The following is a 19,251-nucleotide window of genomic DNA, read 5'->3' as shown; positions in this document are numbered from 1 at the left end:
TTGCTTGCACGGCTTCCTGGGAGACCCCGGACTGCAGCCAGAGCACGGGGGGACAGATAAGATGGGTTCTACCTGAAGACAGACCATGGGTTCTACCTGAAGACAGACCAGAGGTTCTGATGTGCGCCCGGTTCATCCAGCAACCCACTAGGCCACGACAGTGGAATATTACTGGAGCCGGGAGTTAGTTGAGGCCAGTGGCCCTGGAGGTTGATGTCAGTTAGGGAAGGTCAGCTCTCTCTCAGCAGCCACTTCCCCAGTTCAGAGCAGGATTTCACAGTGACATACTGCCTCTGAGCTGCTCCTCCTTCACCCTCCTCCCCCTCAGAGACTCTCAGCAGCTATTTTACTCGCAGTCACAGGTCTCTGGGAATGCAGAGCCCAGTCTCCCTGCATACCTCTCTTAGGAGCTAGGTTATATAGCGCTATATTCTACAAGCCACTGTGGTCTGTGTAGTTGATTTAGTGCCCATTGCAGATATAGCTAGATATATATATATATATACATACACACAATGATATCAGGCGGCACTCACAGCATTGTAGATACTGATGAACAAACGGTCAGACTCCGTGTAAATTTGTCAACGTTTCAATTTCATTCAAAATTGTCGTCAGGATACAAACAATACATTGAAGTTCTCACCATGTATATATATATATATATATATATATATATATATATATATATATATATATATATAAATAACAGCTACTCATGATGTGTGTCACCTATACTTACTGCAACTTTGAAGTCCGTGGAGTGCCGCCATCCACAAGATATACACACACACACACACACACACACACACATATATATATATATATAAACACATATATATATATATATATACACACATATACATACATACTTACTGCTCAAAAAAATAAAGGAAACGCTAAAATAGCACATCCTAGATCTGAATTAATGAAATATTCTTATTAAATACTTTGTTCTTTACATAGCTGAATGTGCTGACAACTAAATCACACAAAAATTATCGATGGAAATCAAATTTATTAACCCATGGAGGTCTGGATTTGGAGTCGCACTCAAAATTAAAGTGGAAAAACACACTACAGGCTGATCCAACTTTGATGTAATGTCCTTAAAACAAGTCAAAATGAGGCTCAGTAGTGTGTGTGGCCTCCACGTGCCTGTATGACCTTCCTACAACCCACACAAGTGGCTCAGGTAGTGCAGCTCATCCAGGATGGCACATCAATGCGAGCTGTGGCAAGAAGGTTTGCTGTGTCTGTCAGCGTAGTGTCCAGAGCATGGAGGCGCTACCAGGATACAGGCCAGTACATCAGGAGACGTGGAGGTGGCCGTAGGAGGGCAACAACCCAGCAGCAGGACCGCTACCTCCGCCTTTGTGCAAGGAGGAACAGGAGGAGCACTGCCAGAGCTCTGCAAAATTACCTCCAGCAAGCCACAAATGTGCATGTGTTTACTCAAACGATCAGAAACAGACTCCATGAGGGTGGTATGAGGGCCTGACGTCCACAGGTGGGGGTTGTGCTTACAGCCCAACACCATGCAGGATGTTTGGCATTTGCCAGAGAACACCAAGATTGGGAAATTCGCCACTGGCGCCCTGTGCTCTTCACAGATGAAAGCAGGTTCTCACTGAGCACATGTGACAGACGTGACAGTCTGGAGACGCCAAGGAGAACGTTCTGCTGCCTGCAACATCCTCCAGCATGACCAGTTTGGCAGTGGGTCAGTAATGGTGTGGGATGGCATTTCTTTGGGGGGCCGCACAACCCTCCATGTGCTCGCCAGAGGTAGCCTGACTGCCATTAGGTACCGAGAGGAGATCCTCAGACCCCTTGTGAGACCATATGCTGGTGCAGTTGGCCCTGGGTTCCTCCTAAGGCAAGACAATGCTAGACCTCATGTGGCTGGAGTGTGTCAGCAGTTCCTGCAAGACTAAGGCATTGATGCTATGGACTGGCCCACCCGTCCCCCAGACCTGAATCCAAATGAGCACATCTGGGACATCATGTCTCGCTCCATCCACCAACGCCATGTTGCACCACAGACTGTCCAGGAGTTGGCGAATGCTTTAGTCCAGGTCTGGGAGGAGATCCCTCAGGAGACCATCCGCCACCTCAACAGGAGCATGCCCAGGCGTAGTAGGGAGGTCATACAGGCACGTTAAGGCCACACACAGTACTGAGCCTCATTTTGACTTGTTTTAAGGACATTACATCAAAGTTGGATCAGCCTGTAGTGTTTTTCCACTTTAATTCTGAGTGTGACTTTAAATCCAGGCCTCCATGAGTTAATAAATTTGATTTCCATTGATAATTTGTGTGATTTTGTTGTCAGCACATTCAACTATGTAAAGAACAAAGTATTTAATAAGAATATTTCATTCATTGAGATCTAGGATGTGTGCGAAAGAATTGCTGAAGGGGGCGTCTCCGGAATGAGAGAGCGTAACTGTGAGACACCACTTCTTGCACCCAGGCGTCTGTGGTAGTCCGATGTCACAACTGTGCAAACTGAACAAGTCTGCCTCCCACCCTGTAATACCCCAGGAGGAGGCTCCCCCCCTCAAGTTGAGGGTATATCTTCAGACTTGACACAACTTGGACGTTTGGTAGCCCAGGCCTGCTTGGCGGTATTTCTAGAAACAAACTGCCGGAGGAAGGACTTTCCTTTAGCTATGCCCTGGGGATTAAAGAACTAAAAATAAGAATTTACTCACCGGTAATTCTATTTCTCGTAGTCCGTAGTGGATGCTGGGGACTCTGTAAGGACCATGGGGAATAGACGGGCTCCGCAGGAGACTGGGCACTCTATAAGAAAGATTTGGTACTATCTGGTGTGCACTGGCTCCTCCCTCTATGCCCCTCCTCCAGACCTCAGTTAGAATACTGTGCCCGGAAGAGCTGACACAATAAGGAAGGATTTTGAATCCCGGGTAAGACTCATACCAGCCACACAAATCACACCGTATAACTCGTGATATTATACCCAGTTAACAGTATGAAATATAACTGAGCCTCACAACAGATGGCTCAACAATAACCCTTTAGTTAGGCAATAACTATATACAAGTATATAGGGATGGGCGCCCAGCATCCACTACGGACTACGAGAAATAGAATTACCGGTGAGTAAATTCTTATTTTCTCTGACGTCCTAGTGGATGCTGGGGACTCCGTAAGGACCATGGGGATTATACCAAAGCTCCCAAACGGGCGGGAGAGTGCGGATAACTCTGCAGCACCGAATGAGAGAACTCAAGGTCCTCCTCAGCCAGCGTATCAAATTTGTAGAATTTAGCAAACGTGTTTGCCCCTGACCAAGTTGCAGCTCGGCAAAGTTGTAAAGCCGAGACCCCTCGGGCAGCCGCCCAAGATGAGCCCACCTTCCTCGTGGAATGGGCTTTCACTGATTTAGGATGCGGCAATCCAGCCGCAGAATGCGCCAGCTGAATTGTGCTACAAATCCAGCGAGCAATAGTCTGCTTAGAAGCAGGAGCACCTATTATGTTGGGTGCATACAGGATAAAAAGCGAGTCAGTTTTCCTGACTCCAGCCGTCCTGGAAACATAAATTTTCAAGGCCCTGACTACGTCCAGTAACTTGGAATCCTCCAAGTCCCTAGTAGCCGCAGGCACCACAATAGGTTGGTTCAAGTGAAAAGCTGATACCACCTTAGGGAGAAACTGGGGACGCGTCCTCAATTCTGCCCTATCCATATGTAAAATCAGATAAGGGCTTTTACATGACAAAGCCGCCAATTCTGACACACGCCTGGCAAAGCCAAGGCCAATAACATGACCACTTTCCACGTGAGATATTTCAGATCCACAGTTTTAAGTGGTTCAAACCAATGTGATTTTAGGAAACTCAACACCACATTGAGATCCCAAGGTGCCACAGGAGGCACAAAAGGGGGCTGAATATGAAGCACTCCCTTTACAAAAGTCTGAACTTCAGGCAGTGAAGCCAGTTCTTTCTGGAAGAAAATCGACAGAGCCGAAATCTGGACCTTAATGGAACCCAATTTTAGGCCCATAGTCACTCCCGACTGTAGGAAGTGCAGAAAACGACCCAGCTGAAATTCCTCTGTAGGGGCCTTCCTGGCCTCACACCACGCAACATATTTTCGCCAAATACGGTGATAATGGTTTGCGGTTACTGCTTTCCTGGCTTTTATTAGCGTAGGAATGACTTCCTCCGGAATGCCCTTTTCCTTTAGGATCCGGAATTCAACCGCCATGCCGTCAAACGCAGCCGCGGTAAGTCTTGGAACAGACAGGGCCCCTGCTGTAGCAGATCCTGTCTGAGCGGTAGAGGCCATGGGTCCTCTGATATCATTTCTTGAAGTTCTGGGTACCAAGCTCTTCTTGGCCAATCCGGAACCACGAGTATCGTTCTTACTCCTCGCCGCCTTATTATTCTCAGTACCTTTGGTATGAGAGGCAGAGGAGGGAATACATAAACCGACTGGTACACCCACGGTGTCACTAGATCGTCCACAGCTATCGCCTGAGGGTCCCTTGACCTGGCGCAATATCTCTTTAGCTTTTTGTTGAGGCGGGACGCCATCATGTCCACCTGTGGCCTTTCCCAACGGTTTACCAACAGTAGGAAGACTTCTGGATGAAGTCCCCACTCTCCCGGGTGTAGGTCGTGTCTGCTGAGGAAGTCCGCTTCCCAGTTGTCCACTCCCGGAATGAACACTGCTGACAGTGCTAGTACGTGATTTTCCGCCCATCGGAGAATCCTTGTGGCTTCTGCCATCGCCATCCTGCTTCTTGTGCCGCCCTGTCGGTTTACATGGGCGACTGCCGTGATGTTGTCTGATTGGATCAGAACCGGCTGGTTTTGAAGCAGAGGCCTTGCCAGACTTAGGGCATTGTAAATGGCCCTCAGTTCCAGAATATTTATGTGTAGGGACGACTCCTGACTTGACCAAAGTCCCTGGAAATTTCTTCCCTGTGTGACTGCGCCCCAGCCTCGAAGGCTGGCATCCGTGGTCACCAGGACCCAGTCCTGTATGCCGAATCTGCGGCCCTCTAGAAGATGAGCACTCTGCAGCCACCACAGTAGAGACACCCTGGTCCTTGGAGACAGGGTTATCAGTTGATGCATCTGAAGATGCGATCCCGACCACTTGTCCAAGAGGTCCCACTGGAAGGTCCTTGTATGGAACCTGCCGAATGGAATTGCTTCGTATGAAGCCACCATTTTTCCCAGGACTCGTGTGCAGTGATGCACAGATACCCGTTTCGGTTTTAGGAGGTCTCTGACTAGAGATGACAGCTCCTTGGCTTTCTCCTGCGGGAGAAACACTTTTTTCTGTTCTGTGTCCAGAATCATCCCCAGGAACAGTAAGCGTGTGGAAGGAACCAGTTGTGACTTTGGAATGTTTAGAATCCAGCCATGCTGTTGTAGCACTTCCCGAGATAGTGCTACTCCGACCAGTAACTGCTCCCTGGACCTCGCCTTTATTAGGAGATCGTCCAAGTACGGGATAATTAAAACTCCCTTTTTTCGAAGGAGTATCATCATTTCTGCCATTACCTTGGTAAACACCCTCGGTGCCGTGGACAGTCCAAACGGTAGTGTCTGGAATTGGTAATGGCAATCCTGTACCACAAATCTGAGGTACTCCTGGTGAGGAAGGTAAATGGGGACATGCAGGTAAGCATCCTTGATGTCCAGGGATACCATGTAATCCCCCTCGTCCAGGCTTGCAATAACCGCCCTGAGCGATTCCATCTTGAACTTGAATCTTTTTATGTATGTGTTCAAGGATTTCAAATTTAAAATGGGTCTCACCGAACCGTCCGGTTTCGGTACCACAAACAGTGTGGAGTAGTAACCCCGTCCTTGTTGAAGTAGGGGTACCTTGAATATCACCTGCTGGGAATACAGCTTGTGAATTGCCTCTAGCACAGCCTCCCTGCCCGAGGGAGTTGTCGGTAAGGCCGATTTGAGGAAACGGCGGGGGGGGGAGGCGCCTCGAATTCCAGCTTGTACCCCTGAGATACTATTTGAAGGATCCAGGGATCCACCCGTGAGCGAACCCACTGATCGCTGAAATTTTTGAGGCGGCCCCCACCGTACCTGGCTCCGCCTGTGGAGCCCCACCGTCATGCGGCGGATTTGGAAGAAGCGGGGGAGGACTTTTGTTCCTGGGAACCTGCTGTGTGTTGCAGCTTTTTTCCCCTTCCTCTGCCTCTAGACAGAGAGGACCCGCCTTTTCCCCGCCTGTTTTTCTGGGGTCGAAAGGACTGTACCTGATAATACGGCGCTTTCTTAGGCTGTGAGGGGACATGGGGCAAAAATGCTGACTTCCCAGCTGTAGCAACAAGGTCTGAGAGACCAACCCCGAATAATTCCTCACCCTTATAAGGCAAAACTTCCATGTGCCTTTTAGAATCTGCATCTCCTGTCCACTGCCGAGTACATAAGCCTCTCCTAGCAGAAATGGACAATGCACTTATTCTAGATGCCAGCCGGCAGATCTCCTTCTGTGCATCTCTCATGTATAAGTCTTTTATATGCTCTACGGTTAGCAATATAGTGTCCCTGTCTAGGGTGTCAATATTTTCCGACAGGGAATCTGACCAAGCAGCAGCAGCACTGCACATCCACGCTGAAGCAATAGCTGGTCTCAATATAACACCAGTGTGTGTATATATAGACTTTAGGATAGCCTCCTGCTTTCTATCAGCAGGTTCCTTTAGGGCGGCCGTATCCGGAGACGGTAGTGCCACCTTTTTAGACAAACGTGTGAGCGCTTTATCCACCCTAGGGGGAGTTTCCCAACGTTACCTATCCTCTGGCGAGAAAGGGAACGCCATTAGTAATTTTTTTGAAATCACCAATTTTTTATCGGGGAAAGCCCACGCTTCTTCACACACCATTTAATTCTTCAGATGGGGGAAAAACTATTGGTAGTGTTTTCTCCCCAAACATAATACCCTTTTTTGAGGTACCTGGGTTTATATCAGAAATGTGTAATACCTCTTCATTGCCTCAATCATGCAACGAATGGCCCTAGTGGACATTAAATTTGACTCGTCGTCGACACTGGTATCAGTATCCGTGTCGACATCTGTGTCTGCCATCTGAGGTAGTGGGCGTTTCAGAGCCCCTGATGGCCTTTGAATTGTCTGGGCAGGCACGAGCTGAGAAGCTGGCTGTCCCGCATTTGGCATGTCGTCAAATTTTTTATGTAAGGAGTCGACACTTGCACGTAATTCCTTCCATAAGTCCATCAACTCAGGTGTCTGCCCCGCAGGGGGTGACATCACATTTATAGGCATCTGCTCCGCCTCCACATAAGCCTCATCAAACATGTCGACACAGCCGTACCGACACACCGCACACACACAGGGAATGCTCTTAAAGGAGACAAGACCCCACAAAAGCCCTTTGGGGAGACAGAGAGAGAGTATGCCAGCACACACCAGAGCGCTATAATAATGCAGGGACTAACTGAATTATGACCCTTTATAGCTGCTTATTGTATTAAACTGCGCCTAAATTTAGTGCCCCCCTCTCTTTTTTACCCTTTCTGTAGTGTAGACTGAAGGGGAGAGTCAGGGAGCTTCCTTCCAGCGGAACTGTGAGGGGAAAATGGCGCCAGTGTGCTGAGGGAGATGGCTCCGCCCCTTTTCGGCTGACTTTTCTCCCGCTTTTTTCTGGATTCTGGCAGGGGTAATTACCACATATATAGCCTCTGGGGCTATATATTGTGGTTATTTTGCCAGCCAAGGTGTTTTAATTGCTGCTCAGGGCGCCCCCCCCCCAGCGCCCTGCACCTTCAGTGACCGGAGTGTGAAGTGTGTATGAGGAGCAATGGCGCACAGCTGCAGTGCTGTGCGCTACCTTGGTGAAGACTGAAGTCTTCTGCCGCCGATTTTCCGGACCATCTTCATGCTTCTGGCTCTGTAAGGGGGACGGCGGCGCGGCTCCGGGAACGAACACCAAGGACGGGTCCTGCGGTCGATCCCTCTGGAGCTAATGGTGTCCAGTAGCCTAAGAAGCCCAAGCTAGCTGCAAGCAGGTAGGTTCGCTTCTTCTCCCCTTAGTCCCTCGTTGCAGTGAGCCTGTTGCCAGCAGGTCTCACTGTAAAATAAAAAAACTAACATATACTTTCTTTCTAGGAGCTCAGGAGAGCCCCTAGTGTGCATCCAGCTCGGCCGGGCACAGAAATCTAACTGAGGTCTGGAGGAGGGGCATAGAGGGAGGAGCCAGTGCACACCAGATAGTACCAAATCTTTCTTATAGAGTGCCCAGTCTCCTGCGGAGCCAGTCTATTCCCCATGGTCCTTACGGAGTCCCCAGCATCCACTAGGACGTCAGAGAAAGGTAGATGCTGAGGGCAGGAAAGCAGTTCTGGCGGCTGCCAGAGTAGCCACAATTTTGTCCAATTCTGCGCCAAATAGAATATCCCCGGTGTAAGATAGCAATTCCAGTGGCCTCTTGGAATCCATGTCAGCTTTCCATGAGTGTAGCCAGAGGACGCGGCGGGCCTCTACCGAAGTAGCATATGCCTTGGAAGCGAGAAGACCAGTATCCAGAACCACTTCACCTAGGTAGGAGGCAGGATACGGTCGTTAGGTTGACACAGCTTAAGTCGACAGTCATTACATCGACCACTGAAGGTCGACATGTACTAGGTCGACAGGTCAAAAGGTTGACATGAGTTTTTAAAATTATTTTCTTTATTTTTTGGACTTTTTCATACTTGACGATCCACGTGGACTACAATTGGGAGCAATAACCTGTGCAGAGCGCAGCAGTAGCGGAGCGAGGCACCTTGCCCGAAGCATGCGAGGGGACACTGTGCACTAATTGGGGCTCCCCGTCACTTTACGAAGAAAGACGCCAAAAAAGTCCAAAAACCCATGTCAACCTTTTAACCTGTTGACCTAATGACCATGTCGACCTTTTGCCCCTGTCGACCAAATGACTATCGACCCAACGACCCATACCCATAGGAGGGTGCATATCTGATATGCGTGATGTGGGACATAAGTTCCCAGGAAACATCAGAGGTAAGGCCTTGCTCAAGAGCCTTTGCCCAGCCCTCAATGGATTTAGCCACCCAGGCAGCAGACATAGCTGACCAAGCAATAGCCCCTGTAAAGGAATAGACAGATTTGAGAAGGGCTTCAATTCTCCGAACCGTAGTCTCCTTTAAGGAAGACGTGCCACATGGGAATCCACAGCGTGCCACATGGGAATCCACAGCTGGGGGAATCTCCCACTTATCCGCTGGAATAGGGTAAAACGAAGCCAGTCTCTTAGGTAGCTGTAAGTTTTTACCAGGGGTATTCCATGCTTCTTACATGAGTTCAATAAGTTGTTCAGAATGAGGTTGAATTTCCTTAACTACTTTCTGATGCTTAAAAAGCATGGCTTTTGGTTTAGAAACAGGCCCTTCCTCTATTTGAAGAATGGATTTGAGGGCCAATACTAGAACAGATACATCTAAGGTAGACTCACGCTCCTCCTCCCCTGAAGGGGACTCAGTGAGAGAGACATCTGCCTCCTCTGCCTCTCCAGATGACGTCTCAGAATCTGAAAGCTGCGTAGTCTGTGTGAATGGCACACCATGCTTAGTGGTTTTAGTAAGGGTCTTTTACCCTGTAACATCTGTTGAAAAGCAGTAAATGTAGTAGCAAGACTCTGTACTGAGGCAGAGAGCACATCCACCCAGGGAGAGGGCATAGCAGGGTGTACTTGCTGGGGTTATCCCATAGGGGGAACCACCGTTGGGGTTGCTAGACAGTCCGCTATCTGTGCCAGTAGGTGAAAAAGAAGCCATGGGGGGGATCCTGCACAGGAGCTGGAGGGGCTGGCTGGTTAGGTGGGACAAAACAAGATGCATACAAACCATCCTGTACAATGTCTTGAGGGGATAAACCAGCTGAACAGGACTTGCAGGAGACCAGTACAGGAGCAGCAGCCTCCTTGTGACCCCTGCTTTTGCTAGACGTAGCTGCAAGCACACTCACACACAATATGGCACTAAGCAGTGTGCAACAATAATAGTACTGTGACAATCTTCCCAAACACTGGTAGCTGTGAGGTAGGTTAAACCCTTATACACCTGTTCTTAGGGTTGTAAGAATTAAAAGGGAAAGGTATAAGCTGACAGTAGAAAAAATAGGATTTTGGTACCTACCAGGTAAATCCTTTTCTTTGAATCCATAGGGGGCACTGGAGTACTCTTGGGATATGGACGGCTTCCACCGGAAGAAGGCACTGAATAAATTAATTTTTTGAGACTACTCCTCCCCTCCATATCCTGCAGCACTTCAGTGTTTTTTACTGAGCCGAACAGGATCGATAGAGAGATTGACAAAAGGAGAATTACATATAGTCTCACAGACAACAATAAAGTTGACACAACGTAACAGACAACTAAACAGTTGACACCATAACTGATTAACCCTTGTTAAATTTAAACCAGTCGTGAAAGTGTGTTACCATAAGAACCACTGGACTCCTAAAACAGGTAAACTGCTCTGGGTGGGCGTCCAGTGCCCCCTATGGATTCAAAGAAAAGGATTTACCTGGTAGGTACCAAAATCCTATTTTCTTTTTCATCCACTAGGGGTCACTGGAGTACTCTTGGGATGTACCAAAGTCTCCTCCGTGGCGGGAGAGCTGTTTGGCACCTGTAACACTAAACGGCCAAAGCTAGATGCTGCTGCCGCGAACGTATCAAACTTGTAAAAGCGCACAAACGTGTGCACTGACGACCAAGTAGCCGCACGGCAAAGCTGTGTCGTAGAAGCCCCACGACTCGCTGCCCATGACGTCCCCACAGAACGTGTGGAATGAGCTGTTACTGAAGTAGGTGGCTGTAACTTAGCATAAAGGTAAGCCTGACGTATAGTCAGTTTGATCCATCTGGATAAGGTCTGCTTAGAGGCTGGCCAACCCCTCTTAGCTGCGTCATAGAGAACAAACAACGTATCTGTCTTACGCACAGTAGACGTTCGGGAAACATAGATACGCAATGCGCGAACCACATCCAACGTTCCAGAGTCTCCTGTTAACACAGGAACTACTATTGGTTGATTGATGTGAAAAGACGACACTACCTTTGGTAGAAAAGCGGGATTCGTCCGAAGTTCCGCTCTGTCATCATGAAAAATTAAATACGGTGACTTGCATGACAAGGCACCCAAATCTGAAACACGCTTAGCCGAAGCTAAGGCTAAAAGAAAAATCGTTTTCCAAGTGAGAAATTTAATATCCACTTGTTGTAAGGGTTCAAAGTAATCGGACTGTAAGAAATCTAAAACCAGATTCAAGTCCCATGGTGCTGTAGGTGGAATGAAAGGAGGCTGTATCCTCTTTACACCCTGTAGAAACGTATGTATTGACTGCAACGAGGCCAATTTCCTTTGAAAATAAATTGACAACGCAGATACCTGCACCTTTAATGTGGAAAGACGTAGTCCTCCATCTAACCCCATTTGTAAAAATAACAAAAGACGGGATAATTTAAAAGACGATGTCGGAAATTTCCGAGCTTCACACCAACCTATATAAGTACGCCAAATTCTATAATAATGAGCTGCCGTAACCGGCTTCCTAGCTCGTACCATGGTTGGTATAACAGACTCAGGAATGCCCTCTTTCCTTAAGATGGCCTTTTCAACAGCCACCCCGTCAAACGCAGCCGCGCTAAATCGGGGTAAAGGAACGGACCCTGTTGTAACAGGTCCGGACGTAGTGGGAGTGGCCACGGATCGTCTGCGAGTAACCCGAGGAGATCCGAGAACCAAGCCCTCCGAGGCCAATGAGGCGCTATTAGAATGACTGTGACGAACCCTCTCTTGATCCGTTTTAGCACCAACGGGAGCAGCGGAAACGGTGGAAACAGATACACAAGGCTGTATGGCCACGTGGCTGTGAGAGCATCCACCGCCACTGCCCCTGGATCTCTTGTTCTGGACACATATCTTGACACCTGATGATTGTGGCGGGATGCCATTAGATCCACCTGAGGGTAACCCCACTTCTGGATCAACATCTGAAATACTTCTGGATTCAATGCCCACTCTCCTGGATGAAAATCCCGACGACTGAGAAAATCTGCCTCCCAGTTGTCCACTCCAGGAATGAACACTGCCGATAATATCACCTGGTGATATTCGGCCCATCTGAGGATCCGAGCTACTTCCCGCATAGCCATGCGGCTTCTCGTTCCTCCTTGTTTGTTTATATATGCGACTGCCGTCGCGTTGTCTGACTGCACCTGAACAGTCTGAAAACGAAACATGTACACCGCTTGTCTTAGAGCATTGTAAATCGCCCTGAGTTCCAGAACATTTATGGATAGCGATCTTTCGTGATCCGCCCAGAGGCCCTGGAGCCGATAACTCTGAACTACAGCTCCCCAACCTCTGAGACTTGCGTCTGTTGTCAGAATTATCCAATTCGCGACGCCGAATCGTCTCCCTGCAGATAGATTGTGTATTTTTAACCACCAGAGAAGAGACACCCTGACTTGTGGTGACAACCTCACCCTGTGGTGCAGCTGCAGATGTGATCCCGACCACTGTGCTAACACCTCCAGTTGAAACGGACGTGAGTGAAATCTTCCGAACTGAAGTGCTTCGAAAGCCGCCACCATTGTGCCTAGAAGGCGAATGCACAAATGTACTGAGACTGTGCGTGACTTGAGCACTAATTGCACCAGATGACGAATGCCCTGTACTTTCTGTTGTGGCAGGTAAACCCTTTGTTTTACTGTATCGAGAATCATCCCTAGGAATTGAAGTCGTTGACACGGAATTAGATGTGATTTCTTTAAACTGACTATCCAACCGTGCTGAACTAGTACATTGTACGTTAGTAAGGCATGTTGGAGAAGCAATTGTTGAGACGGAGCCTTTATGAGTAGATCGTCTAAATACGGAACAATTATTACCCCTAGGGACCTGAGATGAGCTGTCATCACGGACATTACCTTGGTGAATACCCGAGGCGCTGATGAGAGGCCAAACGGTAGAGCCTGAAATTGGTAATGGTCTCGTCTTATCGCAAACCTTAAGAAACTCTGGTGAGGTGGCCAAATCGGAATGTGCAAATACGCATCCTTGAGATCTAGTGCAATCATGAATTCCTGTGGCTCTAACCCTGCAATTACTGACCTGAGAGATTCCATCTTGAATCTGTGGTAAGTGACGTAATGATTGAGACCTTTTAGGTTCAATATTGGCCTGACTGAGCCATCTGGTTTTGGTACCAGAAACAGACTGGAATAATAACCCTGCCCCTGTTCCTGCACAGGGACCGGAATTATCACTGCAGCATTCAGCAGAGACTGAATGGCAACCTGCAGAACTGCTTTCTTGTCGTCCGACACAGGCAGTCCTGTCGTGAAAAATCTTCCTGTCGGAAGATAATCGAACTCTATTTTGTAACCCTCTAATACTAAATTGCGGATCCACCCATCTGTGGACGTCTGCAGCCACGCCCCCTGAAAGCTCTGAAGGCGTGCTCCCACAATTGGAGATCCGAGATGGGCTGGGAGCCCGTCATGCCACTGGTTTGTTAGTGGTCTTGGTGTCTTGACGACGTGCATTGGATTGTCGGGCACTACGTCCCCGACCTCTTCTGCCCGGCGTGACTGCTCCTCCCTGCCCACGAAAGGGCTGAGTTCTAAAGGATTTGAACGCCGGACCAGAATATTTCCGTTTAGGTATAGTTGTAGGCGATGGAAGAAAAACAGACTTCCCTCCAGTAGCCTCAGAAATCCATTTGTCCAATTCAGGACCAAAAAGTTTCTCGCCATCATAAGGCAATGCCTCTATACCTTTTTTAACCTCCGTCTCCGCCTGCCACGAACGCAGCCAAAGTGCTCGTCGTACTGTGACTAGCGATGAGGACAGGCGAGAAGTAAGCTGACAGACGTCAGTAGAAGCTGTACATAGATATTCAGCAGCTTCCCAGATTTGATCCGCGAGAAGTATAAGATGATCATCTTGCAGAGCCGACTTGAGCTCTTTTATCCATACCATTAAAGCTTTAGTAACCCAAATGCCAACCAACCCAGGTCTTAACAGCACTCCAGTTGCTGTGTACATGGACCTTAGCATAGCCTCTATTTTACGATCTGCAGGGTCTTTAAGCGTAGTAGCAGTTGGGACTGGTATGGTTAACTTCCTCGTAAGTTTAGATACGGATGAATCCACCAAAGGTGGGTTCTCCCATGTAGCTGTCATGGCCTCTGGAAACGGGTAACTCGATTTAAATCTACGAGGAATAGAAAACCGTTTGTCCGGATTTTTCCGTGACTCCAGTAACATTTTATTAAGAGATTCCGAGATAGGGAAACACATCGGAGATCTCTGTCGTTTAGTAAAGACTACCTCATCATTCGTCAGTGGCTCCTCAGTTTCCGTAAACTCCAGCGACTGACGAACTGCTCTGATGAGATTGTCAATACCTGGGCTGTCAAAGTCGTCACCTTCTGACTGTTGTTCTATTTCGCCCTCCTCGTACTCCTGTTCAGTGAGGTCTAGTATCCCAGAGACAGGAAAATTAGTAGGAAAAGGAAACTTATCTTTTCCACTCAAGGTGGACTTATGACCAGTTTGAGACTCCCCAGGTAACTCAAATGGTCTCATCTTAAACTCAGATCTTGCCGCCTCTCTTTCTTCACGAGAGGCGGCCAGTTCTGATTGTAAACCAACTAATACATCTGCAAGTAAAGCCCATGGCGGGTCCTGAGATGCCTTTACTTCTGGAATGGAAATCGTATTTATGGCTGTATTAACAACACATGCTGTACATGTGGTGGATCCATCAGGCAACACACTCTTACAGACATGACATGACAAATGTTTCTTAGATTTTGCTGGTGTCTTACTCATTATGAAGACAGACAATACAAACTCCACACAGACAGACTGCACGACTCAGTAATAACACCAAAGTTCCTGGTATATATCTAGGCAAGTGCAGTGCCTGCCAGAAATACGAAAACTGACCCCAAAATTCCTCTAGTACCACTCTTAGCCGAGATGTAAAAATAGGAAACCTGGAACAGACAGGAGAACATTTAAACATATTAAGCATTTCTTGCACTGCCAAATACTGTTAAAGTCTCCCCCCCCCCACTCCCACGACCTCCGTGTACAGCACCGGGTCTGGGCCTGTGGAAGTTTTGCAAAGGGCCGTGTGAGCGGCCTGACTGTAGACCCCGGACAACGGAACTCCTCGGCTGCTGCGGGCGGATGGCGGAAGCAGAGAGCGTGCTGCATGGAGCCGTGGAGCGGCCCATGCACACGTGCTCCCGCCCGCCACACACAGCATAACGGCGTGTCTGTGTAGCCAAGCAGCGCTGCTGCTGCGCAGGGAGCAGCGGTCTTTTAGGATGCTGGGAGCCGGAGAGTGAGAGCGCGCCGCATGGACCGTGAAGCGGCCCATGTACACGCGCTCCGGGCAGCGGTGAGTACCCAACAATCCCCAACAGTGGAGCGGCAGCAAGCGCTGACCGCCCCAACCCAACATACCTGGACCGTGACAAAAGTCTATGACGGGGCCTTCATCCAAGCTCCGTCCAGCTTTCCTGCAGGCAGCCTGCAAGTGGAGTGAGGGAGCTCTTTACAGAGAGGTCCGACACTCACGGCTACTCAGCCGCTTCCACTGTCCCTGACCCACGCCTGTTAGAAGGGGGGAAAGGACGTGGAAATTGAAGAAAAAAAAAAAAAACTTAGAAAAAAATTCCAATACTTTGTGGATGAGCTCCACTATGCCTTCTAACTGTGTCGAGCACAGAAAAAACACTGAAGTGCTGCAGGATATGGAGGGGAGGAGTAGTCTCAAAAAATTAATTTATTCAGTGCCTTCTTCCGGTGGAAGCCGTCCATATCCCAAGAGTACTCCAGTGACCCCTAGTGGATGAAAAAGAAATCAGACAGTAGAGCTAGCACAAGTCACAGCCAATGCAGAATACAATTTAAATAACTGCAATGTACACGAAGTGGTATATTCAATTGAAGTCGAAAGCTGCCGTCTGTGGAAAAGATGGCAGTTTTCTACTTTTTTAGGTCGGAAGAGGTTCCGACCTATTCAATCAAACCCCAACTTTTTAGAGGAAGTCGACTTGTCAAAAAGCAGGTGGATCGGCGAAATAGCTGCCGATCCATGTGCTTGTGTCGAAAACGGGGCCAAAACAGACAGGTTTTGGCCCCCTTTTCGACCATCTCACTTAGACTTTACAAAAAGTCGAAGTGAGATGGGAAGAGCAGCGCCGGACTCTGGAGAGACGAGCGGGGACGGGCAGAGCTGAGGCGGGGGCTATATAGCCGCTGCTGTAGCACTGCTCTCCCCCGTTTGCCCGCGGCTCTCACCCCCCCCCCCTCCCACATCTCAATTCACCTTTTTAAAAAAGTCGAATTGAGATGTCATTGAAAAGCCCAGGTCGGATCCATCCCGACAAATGAATGTTGGAATGGATCAGACTTCAATTGAATATACCCCTTAATCAACTACACAGACCGCAGTGGCTTGTAGGATATAGCGCTGTGTAACATGGAACCTAGGAGAGGTATACAGGTAGAATGGACCCAGTGTTCCCGGAGACCTTCAGCTTCTGCCCCTGTATTGTTAAAATGGCCACTGAGGGAGAAGGGTGGAGGAAGAACAGTTCAGAGATGGGAAACTGCACCGTGAGCTGGGGGAAGGTGTGCCAAGAGAGCTGGCCTCCCCTATGCTGACGTTAATCCCCAGGTGCCCTGGCCTCAGTAAACCCAGCGCCAGTATAGAAATGTCCTGGTGGTCTAATGGAGTCCTAGACGAAATGGTGTCCACAACAGTGCCTCTGGTCCATCCCCAAGACAGGAGTTGAGACAGACTGTGTCTAATACGTGGGTTGCCGCAAGCAGGGATCCGCCTTACCTGCCCCCCCCCTCCTCCGGACGCAGTCTGGGCTGTCCTCCGGTAGCAGCAAGTTTTAGGTGACCACCGTAATCACTGGTACATGCACCAGTGTTTCGTTGGCTGCGGGGAGTTGGAGGAGCAGCAGCGCTGGCATCCTTAGGAAAGCCTAGTGCTGCTTGCTCAAGTAAATTACATTTAAAACATAAAAGAAATGCTTGGGGCAGCTAAAAAGCAGCCCCACTGTTAAAAGATGCATCAGGCTCCTGCCAGCACCAACAAAAAACTGAATAGCCTGGGCTGTGGGCGGTGTATAGGGGGGAGAAGGACCAGAGCATCCTGGGATATCAAAAGCTTTACATTTTGATGCAAAGTTCTATCCTACCACCAACACTCCAAGGTATCCCTGTGGTCCCTGAAGAAGAAAATGCATTGGCTGCAATTGGGAGCATAAGCAAAGTTGAAGCTATTACAAGTTGCACGCAAGGCTGTGGCAGCAGCATATTCGCCAGGACTATGTTATATACACTTTTGGATAAATTGCTATAAAATAGCTTTTTCAAAGCCACCAGTTCTCTGCAGTTTTGAGGAGTGGATTTAAAAGGGAAATAGTAATAAACACAAAACAAGCCAGATTATGCATATCATTGCCCTTTTAAATACAGAGCTAATAGCCGTGGTTTTGAAAAAACAATCTTTAAATCTATTAAGCATACCCATTTGTCTCTACAGATGTTTATGCAGCCAACTCCCCTAAAATGTAGTAGCACTAGACCAGTGGTTCTCAAACTCTGTCCTCAGGAACCCACACAGTGCATGTTTTGCAGGTAACCCAGCAGGTGCACAGGTGTATTAATTACTCACTGACACATTTTAAAAGGTCTGCAGGTGGAGCTAATTATTTCACTTGTGATTCTGTGAGGAGACCTACAAAACATGCACTGTGGGGGGTCCTGAGGACCGAGTTTGAGAACCTATGCACTAGACAGATCAATATTTGCAATGCTTTTAGGACTTCTCACCGGTTCCTTCTGCAGAGCTTCAGTGATAACATCTCTTGCTTTCGATGGATCCTTCTTGAGTTTTAGCAGAAGCCGTGCCAGCTTGACAGAGTAAAATACTGCCAGCTCCTTGCCTAAACTGTATTGCACAGCTTCCCTCAGGAGCCTCTCTGCCTCCTGTAGATTCCCATTTCGCCTTTCCAAATTCACACGTCTCAGACGCACCATGGCCAAACCAGGATTCATATTATCTGTGTTACACAAGATAATACGGGCTGCATCGACACGTCCTAAGAGGAAACAGTATATACAAATCTTACACCTCCAGGTCTGGAGTCATAGCCTGGCTCAAAATGAAATGTAGTGAGGGTTACTCAGGACTGGCCACAAATTGCACATAGCACTATATATTGATCTCTGGATAGACAACATACAAAGCCCAGCTACCCTAGCAATTCCTCCAGCATAATATTAGACATACCATGTTTCTCTTCAAACTCTGCCCAACGAAGATGTAGAGTAACTTTCTTTGGCAAATGAATCAGACAAGCTCTCTCATATATAGAACGAGCAAATTCAATAGAATAGTTCTCCATATATCGGGCATACTGTATAAAAACACAATTCATTCATGTAAATTCAGATTATAGTTACTTATTAACAATCTGATAATCTTTGTATATTATATCATGGAAGATGTGGACATAAGAAACCATGACCGGCAAGAGGCAGCAAGCTTTCAGCCATTGTATGCTATAACTTGTAATATGCATGTACATATGTGGGATCTAATATACACAATGCTTTGGGACTTTTATAACGACCCTAACTCCATCCACACCACCCCTTGTATTCCCTGCCTCATCATATTGTGTAACAGTGATTGGCACAACATATGTAGATGGCACTTTTATAATGACTCTGCCTCCATCCACACCACCCCTTGTATTCCCTGCCTCATCATATTGTGTAACAGTGATTGGCACAACATATGTAGATGGCACTTTTACAATGACTCTGCCTCCATCCACACCACCCCTTGTATTCCCTGCCTCATCATATTGTGTAACAGTGATTGGCACAACATATGTAGACGGCACTTTTACAATGACTCTGCCTCCATCCACACCACCCCTTGTATTCCCTGCCTCATCATATTGTGTAACAGTGATTGGCACAACATATGTAGATGGCACTTTTATAATGACTCTGCCTCCATCCACACCACCCCTTGTATTCCCTGCCTCATCATATTGTGTAACAGTGATTGGCACAACATATGTAGATGGCACTTTTATAATGACTCTGCCTCCATCCACACCACCCCTTGTATTCCCTGCCTCATCATATTGTGTAACAGTGA

The 19,251-nt window shown here is 48.0% G+C and overlaps 1 protein-coding gene across 3 annotated transcripts in view; it reads right to left on the bottom strand.

Moving 5' to 3' along the window:
• Positions 1–19,251, bottom strand: part of LOC134969121 (pre-mRNA-processing factor 39-like) — a 225,143-nt gene that overhangs the window by 49,646 nt on the left and 156,246 nt on the right. For all 3 annotated transcript variants that reach the window (XM_063944845.1, XM_063944847.1, XM_063944846.1), the window contains exons 9-10: positions 18,370–18,496; positions 17,910–18,178 (exon numbers count right to left, since the gene is read on the bottom strand). In XM_063944845.1, coding sequence (XP_063800915.1) covers positions 17,910–18,178; positions 18,370–18,496 — 396 coding nt within the window. The remainder of the gene's footprint in view (positions 1–17,909; positions 18,179–18,369; positions 18,497–19,251) is intronic.

The sequence above is a fragment of the Pseudophryne corroboree genome, chromosome 11 (genome assembly GCF_028390025.1).
Source record: "Pseudophryne corroboree isolate aPseCor3 chromosome 11, aPseCor3.hap2, whole genome shotgun sequence".
Taxonomy (NCBI): Eukaryota; Metazoa; Chordata; class Amphibia; order Anura; family Myobatrachidae; genus Pseudophryne; species Pseudophryne corroboree.
Note: the sequence above shows the minus strand (reverse complement) of the source record. Positions and strands in the feature narration are given on the sequence as shown.